General features: G+C 39.3%; 3 protein-coding genes across 3 annotated transcripts; 1 reads left to right on the top strand and 2 right to left on the bottom strand.

Moving 5' to 3' along the window:
* The first annotated feature begins 770 nt into the window (after window positions 1-770).
* On the top strand, window positions 771-1,848 carry LOC145894411 (uncharacterized). Its single transcript, XM_082982995.1, has 2 exons — window positions 771-1,631; window positions 1,715-1,848. The coding sequence occupies exons 1-2, from the start codon at window positions 808-810 to the stop codon at window positions 1,803-1,805; spliced, it is 915 nt and encodes a 304-aa protein (XP_082839121.1). The 5' UTR covers window positions 771-807; the 3' UTR covers window positions 1,806-1,848.
* A 392-nt stretch (window positions 1,849-2,240) lies between these two features.
* LOC145895446 (uncharacterized) lies at window positions 2,241-9,015 on the bottom strand. The gene is made up of 16 exons (XM_082984255.1): window positions 8,857-9,015; window positions 8,419-8,576; window positions 8,242-8,360; window positions 7,754-8,016; window positions 7,212-7,404; window positions 6,922-7,050; window positions 6,417-6,857; window positions 5,794-6,276; window positions 5,434-5,503; window positions 5,117-5,365; window positions 4,634-4,833; window positions 3,561-4,450; window positions 3,023-3,443; window positions 2,838-2,921; window positions 2,588-2,765; window positions 2,241-2,378 (listed from the first exon to the last, which is right to left on the bottom strand). The coding sequence occupies exons 1-16, from the start codon at window positions 9,013-9,015 to the stop codon at window positions 2,309-2,311; spliced, it is 4,107 nt and encodes a 1,368-aa protein (XP_082840381.1). The 3' UTR covers window positions 2,241-2,308.
* Window positions 9,016-10,492: 1,477 nt separating this feature from the next.
* LOC145895445 (uncharacterized) lies at window positions 10,493-12,152 on the bottom strand. The gene is made up of 3 exons (XM_082984254.1): window positions 11,964-12,152; window positions 11,364-11,430; window positions 10,493-11,244 (listed from the first exon to the last, which is right to left on the bottom strand). Exons 1-3 carry the CDS (start codon window positions 12,150-12,152, stop codon window positions 10,493-10,495), a joined length of 1,008 nt encoding a protein of 335 aa, XP_082840380.1.
* Window positions 12,153-20,799: the final 8,647 nt, after the last annotated feature.

Genomic DNA, 20,799 nt, shown 5'->3' with positions numbered 1-20,799 from the left:
AATTTTGTGTTGGTTTGACGAAAATCTTCTTCTTCAAATAACCATCTGACAACGACCTAGCTTTCGATCTGGGGACTTTTTCGTTGCACCTGTTGCGCAATTGACTCATTTGAAGCTACTGGCAGTTGCGACTATTGACGCTATTTGTAGGAGTATCCGTGGAACTGATAGGCGCTTAACAATGAATTTAAAGAATATGGTTTTTGCGAAGCGACCAAACATTTCATTTCTAATTTACTGAAATGATGGTATTACGAAATAATAGGAATATCAGGGTCGCCAGAATTAGGTGGGGTTTTCCGAGTTGAAGACTAGAGTATGATTTTAGAGAATAGGGCTGTGGGATATTGAAATCGTTTAGAGGGTAGGCATGGTTTTCAGGATTTCAGACTGCCTGATACGTAAAGCTTACATGTTTGGCTGAATTTTTAAGATTGGCACTAATTATGTTTTACTTACTGATGGTAAGGATGCCTTGCTGTAACGTTCAAAAGGTCAAGCAGTTTCATTTGATAAACTGGAAAACCTGTCAAATATTGTATAAAACCAACTTTCAGGTCCAATAAGCTTTCGACTGAAGCATTATTCGAAATATAATGTATATTTTTAACCTTTTTTCACATGACTATTAATTCCGGGAAAACCCCCTGTTAATAGCGTCAATAATGAAGTTACTTTTATTTAACTTAAGCCCTCTCAGCTAATGCTATAACTGAGTAGACAATAATTTTTGCCATCTATTGTTTTAGCCTTCATTGTGGTAAATTTGTATCGTATTGTGACTCACAAGGTAAACATCGAGACGAAATGTTATCCATTGAGGAAGTGTTGGAGCTGCTAAATGTCGACATCACAGTATTGCAGATGAACTTTGCTGATCGTATTGAAGTGATGTTGGATTTTAGAGGAAAGTTTCGAGAAAAACTTGAAAAAAGAATGGAACGCTTTAAATCTCGCGGATGGAAATTTGAGTTTGAGAGTGTCAAATATCACAAAGTGGAAATTGGAGATCTTAACGGGAAGCAAGTTCTTAGTTTGCTTATATGGATTTCAAACAACGGCAACTTAATTCAAGATGGGAATTGCTTCGTTTTTTATGTAAACAACGAACCAGAATCATCGTTGTTTGTATTTTACAAGCATTTCCTTGAATTTCAAGGCAAACCGATGGACTCGGATATAGACAAAGGCATGTGGACAAGAGCATTCGACGACAAAACTCTGGAGGAAAGGCGTACAGACCCAACTTTCGTCATGTTTGTGGATGATCAAACGGTTCAGAGGTTTCGATCAACACTTTCTTCAGAATATCAAAGATACATGACGCAAAGTTTGTCATCTTTAGACCCAAACTACAGTCGTTTGTTTACTGGAATTGTTTGGGAGATTGCAAAACGTCACGTTAAAGACTGGAAGGTTTACGAACACCTGAAGAATTTTCCCACTGCATCTTTGATTAAGCTGGCAATTGACAACAACTTAAGCGGTAATCTACAAAAGGTTTTCAATGACCATGGTATGCACAGCGTTTTCGGGCAATTGGAAGCTAAATCTTCTGAAGAATTTCGAAAGAAGATTCACCAAAAAAAAGCTGAACGCCGTGCAGAAGGGGCCAAGGAAATTATTGACAAGTAAGGCAACTTATGGTGTTTAGAGAGTGTTTACTACAATTACATTCTTAACCATTTGTATTCATTTATTTTTTTGTTTTTAGGATTTTTCCCCCCGATTGTAACGGAAAGTATGGAGAAACCAAAGTGAAAGAGGCGGCTGAAGAAAACAAAACGTTTTACAATGAGAAATAGTGTGATTATATGTTGTCATAGTAATGCAAAAATGTATTCATGCTTGTAATTTTGTTTTTTTGCATAGGTGGTATAATGCATATTGAAAGTAGAGCGCCCATTCTTCACGTTATATAAATGATGTATATTTTACGCATACTTGTAAATGTTATAATACAAATTAAAACTGTTTCCATATCGGTCCAGTGTATGGGTGTCTAGTGACAATACAGAGCGAAATTAAAAAGAATCACATCTTGGTTTGTGAGAAACCCGTGCTTTTTCACTAGTTGTAACAAAATCATTGCACTGTAGCGACTGCTACGTCTTCACCGAACCGTGACATGCGTCTCGTTTTTATGCTGTTCGTGGCAGTGTCCGGTCAGATTTACTTGTTGGCGCTTTAAACATCGCCACAGCACAATAAATACAGAAGATTCGTGTAACAACAACAATTATCATAAACATACTTAGGAAAACAACAGCATATTGAAAGAGCAAAACAGTATTTTTTCTGTTGTGGGTTATACAAGATTAAGACACGCCCAATTCTGAGATTGTTTTTCTGAAAGTGAGTTGCAACTTCTACTGAATCTGTAAAAAAATGTACTTAGATATTTTTCAGAATTAGTCAAACCATTTCTTTTCCTATAAATGCATTGTAATGACATATTTAAGTTTTCTGGCAGTTTTTCTTATTAGACTATATTTCTACAAACATTCGTTTTTACAAATCACGCTCGATTTTCTGAGCTCATTCATAATTCGCATGAACAAAGAGCAGATTGAAATATACAACTTACATGACACTTTGCATTGACGAAAGACTTTCACACGCGTCAAGTAGGACAACCAAACTGTCAAAATCCAGTTTCACATCCCGCAAAGTCAGATGCCTCAGTTTCCCTTGGACTCCAATGCATTCGATGAATGACGTCACCGACGATGGGCTGCATTCCGTAACCATGCTCTCGCCGATCCCTGTCAATGCAATGTAAATAGTTAGGTTGCCTGGTAAACGTACTTGTTTTATGTCAGTTGCACTAAGCTTACCAGATAAGTCGAGATCTCGCAGTGCAGTTAGTCCACATGCATTGGTAGTTTTTCCGGCAAGTACTGGTGTAGCCTTGTTAAATTCTACAGATAAATTGTACAATAACCTTCGTTGCTGTTTTTGCACATTTGCTCTAAACGTAAAAGGAAATTTAATTCATATTAAAATCTTTGCCAATGCGCACCTTCAAATGACTTGAAAACTTGCGCAAAATCCAAGCAGGCACTTCCAAAATAATTCTCGCCCAAGTCCAAAATTTCCAAAGCGGCACAGTCTCGTAAATGATATTTGAGTGCCGAGAGAGCGACTTCGCCGATCTGGACGCAAGTCATGCGCAAACAACACAATCTTGAATGACCTTGAAACGCCCTGGCCATTATGCAGGCGTTTCTGTCGCCAACGTAATTGTGACTGACGTCGAAATATTCCAAAGCAACGAGTGACTTCAAACTTTCGGCGAGAATCTTCATGGCCTCCTCGTCCTGTAAGTAGTTCTCGCGCACATCCAAGTGGCGCAAACTATGTGCTAAGTTGGTGTGCGAGATGGCGACAGAGAGTCTTAACATTGATTTGCGTCTCAAACATGTTTGCTGGAGGGTCAAAATCTGTTTCAATGCAAAAGGTTTGTGTTGAAAAGATACGGTCGATATTTTATTATCCTTAACTTACTCTACAGAGCAACTTAACATTTATAACTGTCAGATTATTGTGAAATATTATACCTGCAAGTCACGAAAATAATGGAAGCCTTCACAAATCTCAGCAAAGCCGTTTTCCAGCGGGTTTCGCGACAGATCCAATCTTTGAAGAAAAATTAAACGCTTGAGCAGAGGCGTGAGACGTGCGCACTGTTGCGTATCGACACCACAAGACGAAAGTTTGAGTTCTGTCAAGGGAACGACGCAAGTGGAGCGATCTTCAAACAGCGAGAAAAATAAATCCGGTTCGTTGTTTATACTGAGATACAAATATTCCAAATGCGGCAAGTTCGTCAATGCCCTGCCAACTTCGGCGTAGGTTGCAACGTCACCTATATTAAACTTTGACGTCAAGGTATCCAGTGTAAACAGGAGAGCGTGTAGATTCAGTGGCTTGGAGTCGAAGCCACGACATAAAGCGGACACGTGATCATTGCACACGTGTTTGGCGTTCGGAAGATAAAGTTCCTCTAAGAAAGGAAGTTTCCCTAGAACAAGGGCAACGAAGTGCATGTTTTGTCCTTGGAGTCCTGTTAAGCATAAATGGCGTAACCAATACTGTGATGACGTCATGTTGGCCCTGACGGAACCCGAAGGGGTCAAGTGCGGCCTACATCTGTCGGCGTGGAACAGAATTGCCTGTAGGCTTTTGTTGGAAAAACACTCGGCGTATTTAAAACGTAGACTGCTGCCGTCCTGCCTGTAGTGGTGACCCCGAAACCTCTCGGGCCACCTGTGGTCGTCGTTAAAGTTCTTGATGAGATTTCGTATTGGATATTCCACCTCCAACGATGTGAAGTTTTCTTTCGCTGAGCTTAAGATTTTAGCAACATCCTCGTGCGAGGATTTGGCCTCGTAGAAACATTGAAATATGACGAGTTTAATCGACTCGAATAAACTTGTATCGCGAAGATCTGTGAATTCAACGACATTATTACAACTTGTACGTTGAAATACAAACACTAAATTGCTGGTATACAAATACCAAAACATTCACCAAAAACATATAAAAGTTTTTTTTTATGTAAAACAACATTACGGAACCCTAATTTGCGATAAAAAATTCTGCTATTACAAATAAGCATACGTTTTCTTACCACTAGGAGTCAGCCTTCGGCATTGTGTATGAAGCAAATCTGTCAAAAACTGGACCAGCAACTTTACAATATCACCGCTGGAGGCGCAGCATAATTGGAAAAAGTAACGCAGTTTGTTGGCCTTTAGTAATGTTGTAACATCTTCTTGCAACAAGGAAAGCAGCTTCTGGCGCGATAACACCTCTCCGTCCACAGCAGCCCTAGAATGTGTACTGGCTTTTAATGTAATGTTTATAAACTTGTCGTCGTAATACAAAGTATCATATATTGCACTCCAAAAAGTATGAGGTGAGTATGAGTTTGCTTTTGGAAAAATGGCACAGCCCACATAGGACGTAGAAAGTAGAGGCAACCAGTGCAAGCTATGATAATTCACCAACGTAATGGCAAAAATTAAAGCCCTGAACATGGGTTTTGTGATTCTCTCCATTTAACACAAAAAATAAAAAATAAATAAACTTTCCAGGCTGGAACGTCCCATACCTTGCCGCGCACAGGTCCTCGAAGAAAACGTGAGAAAACTTAACGAAGTGTTTGGGATGTTGTGAGTTTCTATCGACACACTTATAGCTTTTCACAATGCCGTGTTCCACCATAACTTTGATGACGTTACAGTCGAATACTTCACAGTCGAACACGCTGCAAAATTCGCCTCTCACTTTGCGGCACAAAACTTCACGAGAGAAGCTCGCGTTGTTCGGGTCGTGGTTTTTGGATAGACAAGGTAAGAATCTGCAGAATAAAATATACATGTGTTTAATGCATATATTTAAAAAAGAAGTCATTTATAATCAATCAACCTGCGTGTTGAGATTTTCAAAACGTCGTGTAAAGTTTCCATACTTGGACAACTTACCGCCTTCCCGGATCCTGCGCAATGAAAAGTATTTTTAAGTAGAAAATACAATATATAGTGTCGAAGTTTTGTGTCTAAACACTCTTTCCGACTGGAGTTAGACCATAAAAGCCATTACTATCAGGTCTATATAGGGTAAATTAATATCGGGTCATTTGGTTTAAGCCTTTCCCCAGGCCAATTTTGAAATCGATTAGTTTAAACTCCAAATGTCTAAATTACAACGTCACACACAATTTGTGCGAGGCTCAGATTTTTTTGCATGACGATAAGAAATAACTCGCAGCTCGAACACGTCACTTACGTTGCAGGACGGCTCCCCACGCATCGCATAGAACGTATGTCATCACGGGCGACGTCATTATACCGTGGCAAACGTCTCTTTGATAAACCCTCAGGAAATCAATATAATCCGACACATTTTCCGTTTCTAGCATTTGGTAGATGTAGTGTTTGGAATGCATGATTACGTCGTGCTGCTTAAATCCGTTTGTTGCGAAATACTCCCAGAGTATTGCCCTGTTGTTCAACGCAAGAAAATTGCGAGCACCTTTTTCCTCTCGAGCCTCACGAGGCAAGTGAGATGACGTCATTACAATGCAACAGTCTGGCCAAATGTAACCATTTATGACGTCATAGATTTCGGATAACTGCTCATTATCGATGGACGCCATGCGATCGAAGTTGTCCAAAAGCAAAAGGATACCAGAACCGTTGGAACTAGCAAAGAGAGACTCGATGTTGTCTGACGTCACAGTATTGAGTTCTTCAATGCCGTTAGAAAGAACTGAAAATACACATCTGTTAACTGAACACAATCCAACAATGATTGAGATATAATACATATGTATAGGACAAAGTTATCGATATACTAAATCCTTGTATTACCCATAACATACAACTCCAAACAACACACATTAAACTTACCACATTGCTCTAGAATAACATCACTAAGTCGAGTGTAAGGGCGCTCCAATCTCACCAGCTCAAGGTCCAAACTGAACACGAACCGATGTGAGGACAATGTCAGGTGATTTTGGGTCCCCCAATCGTAAGCGATTTTGTGCAGAAGCACCGATTTTCCACTCGACCAACTTCCAAAAACAATCTTTCTCTTATAAGTGGAAAAGTCGAGCATCTCTCTCCAAGACTCCAACGGCACCATTGCCGGCCGCGCTTCTGTGACGTCACTGACGCGAAGAACAACGTCATCAGACTCATCGAGTCGTGACACGTTGATGACTGTGCGATCCATCGGTATGATGTATGAAGGGTTCGTTGGCAGAGGAATAATTTTTCCTCGTTTAGAAATGTAGAGGGACTTTAGCGCTCTTCTCAGGGTTTGTGTTGAATCTAAGTCTTCTTGTTCTTTGTTTAGAATATAATCATGAAAGTAAGTTTTTATGAAAATGTGGGGTTATCATAATCTTACCATGGATGTAAACTCGATTGTCAATCCTGTCCAAAACAAGCAAATCGTCGTAATATTTCAACTGTGGTTCTATGCTGTTTTTGACCGGTCCCCTCTTATTCTTCTGACCAAACTTTTTTGCGCGGTCAACTAAATGTACAATTTAATGCGCGGTAAACATCAGTACGATTTAAGAAATAATGTCATTCTGCACAAAGTTTCCTTTGTGATTCATCGCATTTAGAAGGTCGAAGCCCTTTAGGCAATAAATCTTTAAGGATTGGTTACTTCCCCACGACCCTAACTCTTACCTTTGGCTGCTTCTCTATGTTTTGAGTTAATTTCAAGAGCGGAGCTCCATTTGATTGAACTTTTTGATATCCCTTTTTCATCCACGGTCGGCTGGTAAGAATCTTTCGGTTTATTCAGAGCGGAAAGCTTTAGGTTTCGATGTTGTCCAAACCGTGATAAGAATTGATCCCAGGTTTCCAAGCCTTTCTTGTTCTGCGTAAAGTGGAACTACTGAGAAATAGGTTTTTTGTTTGTGGTGAACTTATAACGCCACATAAAAAAACAAACAATAATATCTTCTATAGGCTATTTTTGCTGCCAGGCATAGTAATTAATAGGAATTGCTCTTCTGGCACTCAAGTCTCGCCGGATGGTGGACGAAACGTTGGTTTCAATACTTTTGAAACTTAAGTGCCGGAAGAGGAATTCCTTTTTGATAATAATAAACAGTTGGGGAGAACATGTCGAAATTTTATGGATATTTGTCCCATGAACATATATTTGATATATCACGTATTATTACACAAATACTAAATTACAACATTTTGGTGATTAGATATACCTCACGTAGTTTCAGCACCCTGCTTTCCTTTAAATTTTGATACACCTTATCCCTTTCCCACAACTCCGTTGTCTGCCATCTCATGACGTCAACGAACTTCCGAAACATGCCTTCGACTTCCGGAGGTTCCCGGTCGGCTATTACGTCATCGATCCAGCGTCGCGTGGAAATTTGGTAGCACCGCAAGCGATCGAGCACAGTAGTAATGTAACGCCACGAAGCAGCAAATGATTGCTGAGTTACTTCGTAGGAATGGACAATGCCTATATATGCAAAAGGTTTGAAAACTTTCCATTTTTACAACAAGCTGTTAAACTGGGCATAAACAAGTAAAACCATATTCTCCTCTGACCATTTAAAAGTAAGTTGTCTCAAAACACTTTGGTCCCAGAGGTGTTAAACGAGGAACAAGTTATTGCGATTTACAGATTTACATTCCGCTCATAGTCAATAAGTTCCTCAACCTAAATAAAGTAAAGTGACATCACCTTTCATTCTGTCCTTGAAGCGCACAAGACGAATGACATCAAACAGGGGAAGTACCTGGTGGTTTCCCGGTTCTTCGTCCCAATATTTCCAGGATGGATGCTTGATCTTGCACAGGAACCTGTTGAAAAGAAAAAAACGTGCGAAAAACAGCGTACCCAGTGTTTGGTCACACTTACCTGATCAGGATAAATAAAACACTGAGCTCCAGGTCGGCGGGATCGACTTCTTTTCCGTCTGGGCGGTAAAGAATATCGAACACTTCGTTGTTAATAAACTTTCGCGTATCGGTTCCATCTCTAAGAGCGCTGAGAAGTGGCCGATTCTCTTCCAAAACCTGGCAATGGCGAGTGGTGAGCAATTTAGGGGTTTATTGAGTTTCAGTTAATTCGTATTTAAGTTCCTAAACACCCGGTTCCTTACATATACTTTTTGTTACAGCAGATAGTAGTCGAAAAGATCATTCAATACAGTAATAAAACAAGGTAGAATCTAACAATGCGTCTAATTATATTTACACTTAATAATCATGACAACTCCAACCCAGCATAACACCACGAACTATATACCCCTTTTACGATTCTTTAGCAAAAACAACACTGCTATATAATGAATACCTCTGTGAGGGTGGCAATCCTATTGCCCATGAAAGGCGAGTGTTCCATCAGAAACCATCTCACTGCGTCGGTCGCGTCGTTCAGTAGCACAGCGGAAAGTCGGGCCGCCCACTCCAACTTGCTTCGCTCGACGGCCAGACTGGCGTCGCTCACAGGCATGTTTACACTACTATATCAATAGCACAGGGATTTCCAAGTTATACGAGTGTAGATTGAACTTCTTTCAGCCAGCATTGACTACATTTGTTCATTGCTGACATTAGAATGCTGCAAAATATCGATGTTGCAAAATGCCTGAAATGATTTAACACCTGTGCAAGATTTTCACTAATTTTATGCCCTACTGCCCACACTGTTTGTTTGCGTTAAAAAGGAAGTCCACATTTACATACGTATACGTTGACTCCTATAACATTTCCCCACATAGATTTTATCCAGACAAAACAACTTAAGATTATTTTGCTTTTGTTTGCCTGACACTATAGGACATCCAAGACTAATTGACAATCATAAGACTCAAACTAAACCAGCAGCGTGTCTGACATTCTTCATAAGCAACTGTTACAAAACTTTACCGGTGCAGAGTTACCTATTAGGGGAACACTAACCCTATACACGTTCCAGTGAGTGTAAAATTATACATCACAAACGATACATCACCCTTTTGTTCGCTCGTGCGTAGCTAAGGACGCCTCCAGACGAGAAAAAAGATTTTCCGCTCTGTTGCGTTTTTTTTCACGCTTGGTCGATTGCCACAAAAATACTTTAAAAGCAAAGGTCTACATAAAATTTGTGTTGCAACGATACGTATGTGAATTTTCAAATTATCTCTTTATATTTTTTTCTTTCCCACAAAATATTCGTAAAGCAAAGAAAGTGCAATTATTTTAACGTAATCATGGCTAATGAAATTGCGTCAATGGGGTAACGGACAGTTGACTACCATAACTTTGACACATATCTTTGTTAAGATTAAGCTAAGATTAGGGAACCAGATGCCCTAAATGTTGTCAAATCTAAGGTTTTTTCGGACAATTTTAAGGGTAAACAGGAAAAACAGAAGAGCAAAAGCTAAAATACATTGTCTTAACCAATCGATAGGTATAATTATCAAGTTGGCAATGTCCAAGACTAAAGAGCACTAAGCTTGGCAAAAAGGGTTAATGAAGTGCCTTTTCTGCTATTGTAATTGTAACGTGCTTGTGCCCTTTACCCTTCGAGTTGTTAAGTACCTTGTATTGTGTTCAATTATTTGCGATTTAAAGATGTCTGGTTTTGCTTACAAAGGACTGAATTTCGGACAAAGTGAAGTTTTCGATTGCAGTACAAACAACACTCCGGTTTATTTAAGGTAAATCTAGAGAACAAAAACGCACTCGAAAAGTTGGTTACATTGTGATAGACAACACACACCACATGAAAGCGAGAAGCAGTCACGGACATGAAAGTTACAGTGATAGAAGACAAATAAAGGAAAAGTTACAAGTCAATGGTACCCAACCAGCAATATACGCCTGAGTGTAGCCTAACGTTTACAAAAAAAATATAATTTAGTTTACTTGACACAAAGTGAACACATCTACTGACATCTTTGAAGGTTTGCGAAAAATTACCTTAATTTAAGCCACAAATTCAACTATCTTTGGTCGTGAGACAGCAATGCTAAATCAACCCCCGACCGACTTGGAAAAGGCGGATGAGTGTTCCGTACGTTCACGTCACGTTTTGTAGAGTTCGGACGGGCGCCGTGAAAAGTTTTCGCCCTCTGTTTAATTCCGCCTCTGTGCTGGTCGCCTGTCGGTGGCCTGGGACCCGTCTGCTGGTCCATCTCCAAATTATGGACGCTCAACACTCGGCTCTGTGCCGGTGGCTCGGGATCGAACTTTCCACCAGCTGCAGCCGGTGGCGGTTTGTTGTGCTTCATGGCGCTTTGCAAGGTGACTGACCTTGTTGGAAATGAGTTGGAAGGGCTTGACTTTAACGGGGGGGTCGCCAAAAGACGTCCCCCCACAGTAAGGTTTTGAAGGTTGTTGGCATCAATCGTACATTGCGTCACGTGATGGCGACGAGATGGTACTGCGGGCTGCTGTGATGGGTTTCTTGCGCCGTCGAGTGTTTGTCTCTCGGGTTTCAAACTAGATATGGTGTTGGGGGTCTTTTTGAACCCCCGGTAACCAATATGCGGTAGTATTCTCCCGGTGCTGGCAGGCCTCGCCGGGTACTGGGGCGGTGATGTTTGTGGAGTCGGGAGGGTAAGGGGTGTTCGAGTGCGCATGTCGTTTTCACACGCCAGTTTCAAAAGTGAACCTTTGTGGGCATCTATGAATGAATCATAGTTAGCGTATGACAACAATAGTTGCGACAAAATTGGTTTTATCGCAGCAATACCTGTAACAATACGAGACACAAATGTTTTTTAAGATTTTGCGCTGCGGTTGCGTTTCACAAATTTTAAGTCTTAAAAATCAAACGTTGTTCACTTTACACACGCAATAAAAGGGATTTACCTTTCGATAGAGCAATATTTGGCATGCCGTCAAATACCTCTCTTTGCAACTGCACAGGCGACTTTTTCTGCAATGAAAAACAACGCGTTTTGCAGTAATTAGTCAACGATTGGAGACCATCTAATGTAGCGCCACACAATTACGTTCCTCAATAATTTATTGCGTTTTAACTGCAATCGTCCCATTGTTAACCTCTTGCAAGAACAGCAAAAATTAAATTTTAATGCTCTCGCTTTTGTCGGCCGTGAACCTGACGCACTTGGGCTTATACATAGGCTGTATGTCTATTCACCAGTTGAGCAATCAAGATTTTATTTCAAGCCGTTCAAATGTAAATTTTTTGCTGCGCCAAGGTAGAATAAAACGCCTACTCTTCAGTTCATTGTAAACCTGCACAAAGCGTACGGAAAATAAGATAGCAGTGCGCATCCCGACGCCGTCACTAATACGATTCGCTTTCGGATCGATATCGCTTTAAAATAAGCCGATTCTTCATTGTTTTTCAAATAGATTGTCAGTTTTAAATACATTTTGAGCTTTTTTATAACAAGCCGAAAATTGATTTCCACTAAACTAATTTTTATAAGAACGAAACCTTACCTGCAAAACAGGTTCCAATTTCCTATCTCCAAGCGTAGACACCTCACATTTTATGATAGCTTCATGCTTATTGGCATCGTCTCCATCGGAGGCACCCTCATTTGTTTTGCTGACAGCTGGTGACTTTTCTTCCCTAAGCGTGTTGCGTTTAAGAAGCCGAGGGTTTTGGGAAACAGCTTTGCTCGTCATTTTAGCTTGAATGATTGTGTCAACACTTAACAAATATCAGCTATTTGCAGAAAATACTGTTAGAATAAAAACTTAAGTTAGTTCGGGCAGTCCCACACGGTTAGCTTAAGCTTCTTAGTTATCACAAGTTAGTTTACTATGCAAATACACAAGAATATATAAATATATATAGCAATAAACTCCATTTTAATTCAACTGTACAAAAGCATTGGCCTTTTTTAAAGAGGCAACTACGATTTCACTCAACCAAACACGTTTCACTCAACCAAACAGCTAACAAGTTTTGTTAAGAAATACAGCCACATGTGCGTCAACTCACTTTAACTTATCTCGTTTCCAAACTAAGTTGCAAGCTTTTGTTTGCATTGAATTTACTGACCAACAAACCTACCGATCTGAATAACACGCAAAGCAACGTACAACAGCAAACTGCGTGCTGTTGTCAGCACATCGCTCATCGAGTGCCCTTAGCGAAAAAAGGGGGAAATTTGGTTGTTGATTGCGCTCAACTGGCCTACAGGCAACCGCGGTCGTTTTCATGCCGTCAAGCATCCTCAGGCCCAGAGCATCCTATAATATAATTGCCGACCGCTTCGGTTCATGTACGGATATGATGGTGATACGGATAAAAGCAATCAAAAGTTAGGTAATAAACGGACACAAACAGTTTTGAGCATTACAAAAACATTGAAAACAATATCAGCGCTTCGTTTGTCGACATGCTTAGTGGCAATAAACTAATTCCAGCTATGGATATTTGAAATTGAACACCTATACCGTATTTGATTGCTGCAGCAACAATCTCGAGAGCAAACAATTTCTGATATTTCAGTGCCCACTGCTTTATCGTCTGGAATTCGACGTTTAGTGCAACATACATTCATTATGGCTGTAATCACACAAATCCAAAAGAATCGATAATGTTTCAATACAGCTTACCCCTCTTCAGTCGGGACTTATTTCATATACATAGGTCTCTGTAATAACATGACCGACAATCCAATGGGTAAAGTCATAATACTGTGCTTTGGATTTTTGTTATGTTTAGTTACAGGTTTGTTTTAGTCTTGATGGTGATCAATTCCCTTCAATCATCTCATGCAAAAGCGAACTTATCGGGGAAATGGCAGGCTATGATTATTTAAGCTGTTGTATCGTACATTTTGGTGGGAACTAGCAGTGCAATATTTGCCTAAAAGCCATGTTTGGAACAATGCAATGCATCCCGCTCTCGTTGCAATTTAACAAACAAATATTAGCAAGGGATGGTGGCTCCGCCATCCGACTTTGAGTCATATCATTTCGAAAGCAAGGACTTCTATCGATTTTATGAAACAGTTACCGGCATTAATCGTTTTCAAAATGTACCAAGCGTAGAAAGCTTGGAAATCGTTGCTCTATTTTGACAGCAGCGTATAGTCGCCTGAATTAATATAGCAACGCAACGGTGTTTGTGACTCAACCACCATATTTTGTAAGTCGTCTCATTGTGATCCACCGAATTTAATTCGAAAATTTTCGCAGTATTCTTGGTGTTTAATAACATACCTTAACTTAAAGGAAATCACTTTCAAACGCAAACCCTTCATGACAGCTTTTGTATGTATGACAAAATGAAAACCACAAATATACGATGACACAGTTCCTGTTATCTGTATCAATCTTGAAGCCAAGAGCCGTGAAAAAAACGTCGGTGAAAATTTCCCGTCTCTTATCTACTTTGCTGGTTCTGAAAACAGCGTCACTCTTCGCTGCAACGCATTTGAGGTGTTGCGGTACACCGCTTCTGGTATTTCAGTTTCTTGCCTAGCCTTCGCAATATTTTCGACGCCTGACTCGATAACCTTTGAGGTTTTATTACAACGTTTGCTTACATAGTTAATTGCGTAAAAAAAATCTTCTGCACAAAATTTATAGCATAATGACGTTGATGACGCATCACTGTCAGATGGTGACCTGCTTGGAATTGACATTTCGTAATGTTAATTTTAGCACAATTTCATGGGCCAAATTTTTATTACAAGAAACATCCCTCAGATGGTCATGACGCCAACCAATGTTACTTTCTGTTGCGACCATAAAAGAAAAATTACTTCTTAATGCCACGTGGTGGCACCACTGTGTTGCGCAACCTTAACAAATTGGTCAAGCGCCCGACAAAAAGAAAACCTGATCGGGATTCTTGTCCAGGATATCATGGGTTTAAACCCCGGTGTGGTCAAATAATAAATAAAATAGCATCTTCACAGAATAGAAATTCAACCAAATAGTTTTTGGTCACTCCCCAAAGTGTCACAAGAATTTGTTGTCCTTAACCAGGCTTCACGGACGCGGCTTGTGCTACTGTGTCCCCGGTTCTTATGCAACGGGCAACTTTTGTAGGCCACTCCTCTTTTGAAATGATAAAATGCAGTGTGATTCAGTTTTCTGCAACGTTACCGTGAACACAAGCTGAAACAACATTTGTCCAAAAGCCTCATTGCACTGCTGATTGTTGCTTTCGCCCACAAGTATGTAATCTTGCTGGCATTGCTACTGCGCCACTTCAAGGTCATAGTATGCCCTGGATTCAGAATTTATGCCATCCAATGGGTATTATAGGAGGAGCAGGACTTTTACGAGCTGTCAAGGAAAAAGGTACAAAGTCAACAAAGAAAAAATGACCTTTTTTTCTAAAGGCCCTGAATTAACCCATATTTCATCCAATGACCACACAAGACTTCCTGTTCGTAGAACAGGTGATACAAATTTTACTTTCCATCACTTTGTATCGGACCTCAATGTACTTGTGCACTGCGATCAAGTTCTCCACTGGGTTTTGCGTTTGAGGCACTGCCACTAAAGGATCTGCTGTTGGAGGTGTTAAATTAAAACACGTTTGATAATATATATACACGTATAATGCAATATTGATTTTGGATGAAAGATATCGCTTGGTTTTAAAGCACAAACTGACAAAATTAATCGTTTGGGTTGTTTAAAGCTACATTAGTGCCTTTTTTTTAACAATTTTGAAAAACTTACGTTTATCTGCTTACGTTGTCGATGCAATTGAAAAAGAGACAGATTTCTGCATTCATTAGCGTTACGATCTTCAATATGTATTTCAAATAAAACATAGCAAGGTGTAAACATACGCCATGCGAACAGGTGCCTCGCTGAAAGTCCTTGTGCGGTCGAGTCGACATTGTAGCCAGTGTTGCAATGGTAGGTCACCGTGCCACCTGCCATGTGTTCACCTCCTGCTGGTAATCTGCAGCCATTTTCACTAAACATATACGTAGGGTAACGAATGATTTTTATCACGTGATCTTAGTTTATATGATTGATATTAAAATGTATATATACAGTATACTGTTGCAATGTATTATATTGGCATTCGAAACCATCACACATATACGCAGGCCAGGTTTTTCCACTCATCAGTACCTCGTGGACTATTGGTAGACCTAATTTATATTTAATGTAAAAAGTCTATAGGATTAGTAATGTGAGCCAAACTTACTTTCCGATGGTGGCGATAATTTTGCCACCCTGACAAAGCCAACACGAAGCATGCATGCTTATGTGTATATGCATTGCAACGTTGAAAGAACAGCTGCATTAGAATTATGCCAAACTGGTTTGATCAGCAAATAATGATTTGGCTTGTATTAGTTTTGAAACTTGATATATGTATTTTTTGTAAATATTAGGCTCGCACCTAAAACAGGTTTACAAGCAGTGTATGGCAAGGCAATGTAAATAAATCAATCAAACGTATACAGATGAGTGCCGATATACTTACCCTACAAATCAAAAAATTTTGAATTGTTGACGCAAACATTTGTTTATCCAGAAGTATTTAGAACCATAGCAGCTGTAAACATTTGAAAAATGGAAGCCATCTCAAACAACACTACTATAACACAAGAAACGGTCGAACTGCGCAACAGATTTAGTATCGTCACTGAATGGTTTTTGGGAGGATCACTGCTTGCAATTCTTTCGTATCTCACATTGGCTGCTTTGATTTACCAAATCTGCTCCAGTCATCATGGTTTAAATTTAAACAACCGCATCTGCACTGCAGCGTGCTTCTTCCTTTTGCTTTCGGTCGTGTCTATGTTTTTAATTATTGCCTGGAACCAATTAAACGACACTCTTTGCACGTGGTTCGCACACTTGGCAATCATTTCCATGACCATTTCAGCTTACTTAGTTTTCCTGTCTCTGTGGGTTCGGCAACATGCTGCGTATCCAAACGTCAGGTCGACAGCCGCGTGGGTAAAACGGGCAAAGATTGGTAGCAAAATCATTTTATGCGGATTAACCCTGTTCCTGATCTTACAAATCATTGCAACTCTTTTTACAAAAACAAAATATGTACCGCAGGATCTCTGCGTGGTCGATGTCACAGTAACAAGGTTTACAACGTTTTTCTCGGTCGGGATGAATTTTTTCCAGCTTGTGTTGGTGATTTTTCTCTTTCTGCCGTTATTCAAGTATTTTCATTTTATAAGTGGAATCGATGACGTGTACAAACGGTGTGTCCGCTATGCAGCGGCTTGTTTTATAGTAAATATGTTGAAAATCTTGGTTATTACGTATCTCAAGGCAAAAGTTACAGAATGGAATTGGTTGACTGAGCCGATTTTGGGTGGTATTTACAGATTTCTTACTGTCGGGAACATATTGGCTCTGTTTTTTTCGTTTCCGGACTACAGAAAACGCCTCTTTCCGTTCACGTTAATCAACTTCAAAAGAAATTCAAAGGTCATCTGTATTACTTCTGTTACAGATGGTGTAAATATCGCCACAAACCAAAAAACAGTCAACAATCCACCGCTGGAGATGACTGTGCGTGAAATGGATCAAAACTATCCTAATGAACCAATTGCAGACAGTGCTACCGGTTCGACATCTCACCAATGAAGTCAGTCGGCTAGCAGGATTTTTGTTCCAAAACCTTGTATAATCGTGTGGTGTAGTCATATGTTTACCAAGTAGAAGATTTAAAATACCATGTTGTGTTGTAATATTACGAACATGATTTCTTTGTGCTTCAATTTAAGTGCAATAAAGTTTAACAAATACAGAAAAGTTTAAAAAGCGATGAAACAAAGAAAACAATTGATAATAATATTTAAATAGTTTGTTACTGTTCGCCACATATCTGCCATGTAAGTATTGTCCGTTACGTAAAAATGGTTGCTGTGGGAGGTGTGCGCAATCCATAGAGAGTTTACCAAATAATTTTATATTGCAATTATGCCTTGAGAAGACTTTGACATAATATTTAAATTTTGAAATAATTGAAGATGTCTTTAAATTCAGAAAGTGCTATCTTTCACACTGTTTGTAATGATATATTACTAAATTATTCAGTATTATTATTGATTGACTACTTGCTCTACCGTCAACTGTTTTTTTTAATACCATATTGTGTGAATAAACTCTTTAAAAGACAAAAATCTGTCGATAAGCTGTTAAACAAAAAAAAAAAACTAAATTTTAGTGAGTGCAGAAATATTACGTACGAGAAGCAATTAGCCGTGATAATTTTAACAGGACCAACTGCGATTCACGTTGTAATCGGATTATCATCTCGTGGCTCTATATTTTAAATGCAAGCATACGCGTGCCACAATATAGTTATGCATATCTTACAAAACACGTTTTAAATCGATTTCTGTTGGTATACGATTTTAGCTGGCCTTCGCATATTATTTAGAAAAAGAGCGTTCAAAATCTTTTTTGCAAGTTTTTTTAAAGGAATCGCTACTTGCTATATTCTTGTGCGCTAAATAAGGCAAACATAAATTAGGGAAGTATAAAATTTAGAAAAATTCAACAAGAAAAGGCAAACAATGCGGATTTGAACCAATCAAGTGCGGTTTCTGAAATCATGTTCAGGATATTACCGCTTAACATATGTGCTTTAGGCATAATCAGATTATGTTCAACCTGGTGAGTGCATTAAATATGAACGATGTTTTACGCAAAATGTCATCAAAAGCGTACTTTGCGTCAGAAATGCTATTTAACACATCGCCAGCCCTACAGGTGGAGGTAAACATTTTTGATTTTAAGATCAATACCCACGCCATCAAACGGAATCCAGGTGGCAGAGTACTTACCGCTTTGTTGAACCCGAGAGTAGTTAAAAAAACATGATAAATTGGTCAATGCGCCCTACCAAAATAGAAAAAACACCTGATTGGGATTTTCGGCCAGCGTAAACGGGTTTCGAATCCTGGTATGGTAAAAAAATATATCAAAATAATCTCGAAAGTTGTTTTCTCGGCAAGGGCGTTATTTCGTCAAAGTAATGAAACAATTTGGCACTGCATGATCTGCCACGTTTCGGTTATAGTTATTGGACTATAGGAGATGACCACGGTATTAAAAAAATGCTCTTAGTATTGAAAATTTAAATAAATGACTTTATGGATAACATTAGGACTTGGGACGGTCCAGCAGACGGTCCTATAATGTTCTCAATTATAAAGTAGGTTTGTAACTGCATGGCTGTTGCCTGTCACAAAATTATGTTATGTTTACCGCCAATGTTTAACAACCCAGGTGATTGTAGCAGAATTTGAACTTTGGGTTAAAATGCTTCAGTGGATTTGTAACTTGAACCGTATGCAGTTGGGCATATTGTGCAGCACTGACAAAAGGCGTGACCGTATGTCACATTTTACACACCCCTAGAACAGTTATGCGGGTGTTGTGTGGACATTTAAATGATAGTTATTGACAATAGCGTTATTTCAAATAAGAGAATTGCTTGTTGCAAGGTAAAGAGGTATTGGAAACACTTTTTTCCAAGTAATGCAGTATATCAGGCAATTGCCACAAAAGTGTGAAGCAAAATAACAACTGAAATACTAAATCTGTCGCTAACATTGTATTAGACATATAAATAACATCAAGGAAAACCTTTCAGATTTAGTTGTTCGAAATTTGCAATCGAAATTGCGATAAACACCATGACAGAACTATTAACAGGAGTGCGGAACACAGTTAGTATCATCACTGAATGGATTATCTGCGGAACATTGGTTGCAAGTGTTTCCTATCTAACTTTGTCTGCGTTGATTTAGCAAATATTCTGCAAAGAACGTGGTTTGAAGTTAAACAACCGCATCTGCACTGCGGCATGCTTCTTCCTATTGGCGTCAACCATGTTTATGCTCTTAACACTTACCTGGACTCCCCTCAATGACACTCTTTGTACGTGGTTCACAAATTGTGCAATAGGTTTGGTGAGTGTATCGACATACCTAATTTATCTGTCCATGTGGGTGCGACTAAATAATGCCTATGCCAACGTTGGATCCGAGGACACGTGGGTTAAGCGGGCAAATATTAGTGGCAAACTCATTTTAGGTGGTCTAACAATGTTCCTTCTGATACAAGTTATTGGAACCTTCCAGATAGGATCAGAATTTGTTAAAAGGGATCTTTGCGTGAAAGACGATAGTCTGGCGGCTCTTGGGACAGTGTGCACAGTTGGCGCTCTTTTTCTTCAGCTTGGATTAATTATTCTGCTTTTTCTACCGTTGATCAACTATTTCGGGCATTTAAGTGGCATCGACGAAGTCTACAAACGTTGTGTCCGTTATGCCGTGACTTGTTTTTTGCTTGACATTTCCAAACTGATTATATTGGCGTACCTGAAGTCTAAAGTGATAGATTGGGGTTGGTTGACCGAACCGGTATTCGGTGGCACTTACAGACTTTGCACGGTCGGAAACATACTAGCTCTATTGTTTTCGTTTCCCGATGGAAAAAAACGTCTGTTTCCATTCGCGATGATCAATTTGAAACGAAGTTCGAAGGTCAGTTGCATCACTTGTGGTCCTGTTCATGGAAATATCATCACAAAACAAGAAGATACGTCCAACACTAAGATGGAGATGATTGTGTTTAAACCGATCAATGAAGTAATTGCTAAAACCACCGTAACAAACACAAAAAGAAACAGGTTAATTGAACAATAAAATATTTATATGCTTTCTGCAACATTTATGCCATGTATTATGTGCTCACATTCTGTTATAATAGTGGTGTTTTTTCGTATTCTTTTCAGTTGTTTGTTTTCTTGTGCGCTGAATAAGGCAAACATAAATTAGGCTTGTACAAAATTTGGTAAAATTCATTGTCGACAAGAAAAGGCAAACAATGCAGATTTAAACAAATCAAGTGCGGTTTCTGAAATCATGTTTAGTTTATTTCCGCTAAACATATGTGCTTTATAGGCATAATCAGATTATGTTCAACCTGGCGAGTGCATTATATATGAATGTTGTTTTATGCAGTATGTCATCAAAAGCGCACTTTGCGTCAGAAATGTTATGTTACACATCGCCAGCCCTACATGTGGAGGTAAACATTTTTGATTTTAAGATCAATACCCGACACGCCATCAAACGGAATCCAGGTGGCAGAGTACTCACCGCTTTGTTGAACCCGAGAGTAGCTAAGAAAAAAAACGTGATTGGCAGCATTGATCAAGCGCCCGACCTATATACCAAGAATAAAACCTGATCGGGATTCGTGCCCAGGATGTCCTGGGTTCAAATCCCGGTGTGGTCAAATAAAAAAAAAAGAGAATTGGTCAAGGCGCTACCAATGTAGAAAAAACACCTGATTGGGATTT

The sequence above is a fragment of the Ascidia mentula genome, chromosome 3 (assembly GCF_947561715.1).
Source record: "Ascidia mentula chromosome 3, kaAscMent1.1, whole genome shotgun sequence".
Taxonomy (NCBI): domain Eukaryota; kingdom Metazoa; phylum Chordata; class Ascidiacea; order Phlebobranchia; family Ascidiidae; genus Ascidia; species Ascidia mentula.
This window is presented reverse-complemented; position numbering and strand designations above follow the sequence as displayed.

Bases quoted from the DNA above. Each gene is read 5' to 3' on its own strand.
- LOC145895446 (XM_082984255.1), bottom strand. From the start codon at position 9,015: ATGCCTGTGAGCGACGCCAGTCTGGCCGTCGAGCGAAGCAAGTTGGAG. The intron at 6,858-6,921 runs GTAAGATTATGA...TTCTAAACAAAG, and splicing joins CAATCGAGTTTACATCCATG to AACAAGAAGACTTAGATTCA. The intron at 4,451-4,633 runs GTAAGAAAACGT...TTGAATTCACAG, and splicing joins CCGAAGGCTGACTCCTAGTG to ATCTTCGCGATACAAGTTTA.
- LOC145894411 (XM_082982995.1), top strand. From the start codon at position 808: ATGTTATCCATTGAGGAAGTGTTGGAGCTGCTAAATGTCGACATCACA. The intron at 1,632-1,714 runs GTAAGGCAACTT...TTTTGTTTTTAG, and splicing joins GCCAAGGAAATTATTGACAA to GATTTTTCCCCCCGATTGTA.
- LOC145895445 (XM_082984254.1), bottom strand. From the start codon at position 12,152: ATGACGAGCAAAGCTGTTTCCCAAAACCCTCGGCTTCTTAAACGCAAC. The intron at 11,431-11,963 runs GTAAGGTTTCGT...TTTTCATTGCAG, and splicing joins AATTGGAACCTGTTTTGCAG to AAAAAGTCGCCTGTGCAGTT. The intron at 11,245-11,363 runs GTAAATCCCTTT...GTATTGTTACAG, and splicing joins AAATATTGCTCTATCGAAAG to GTATTGCTGCGATAAAACCA.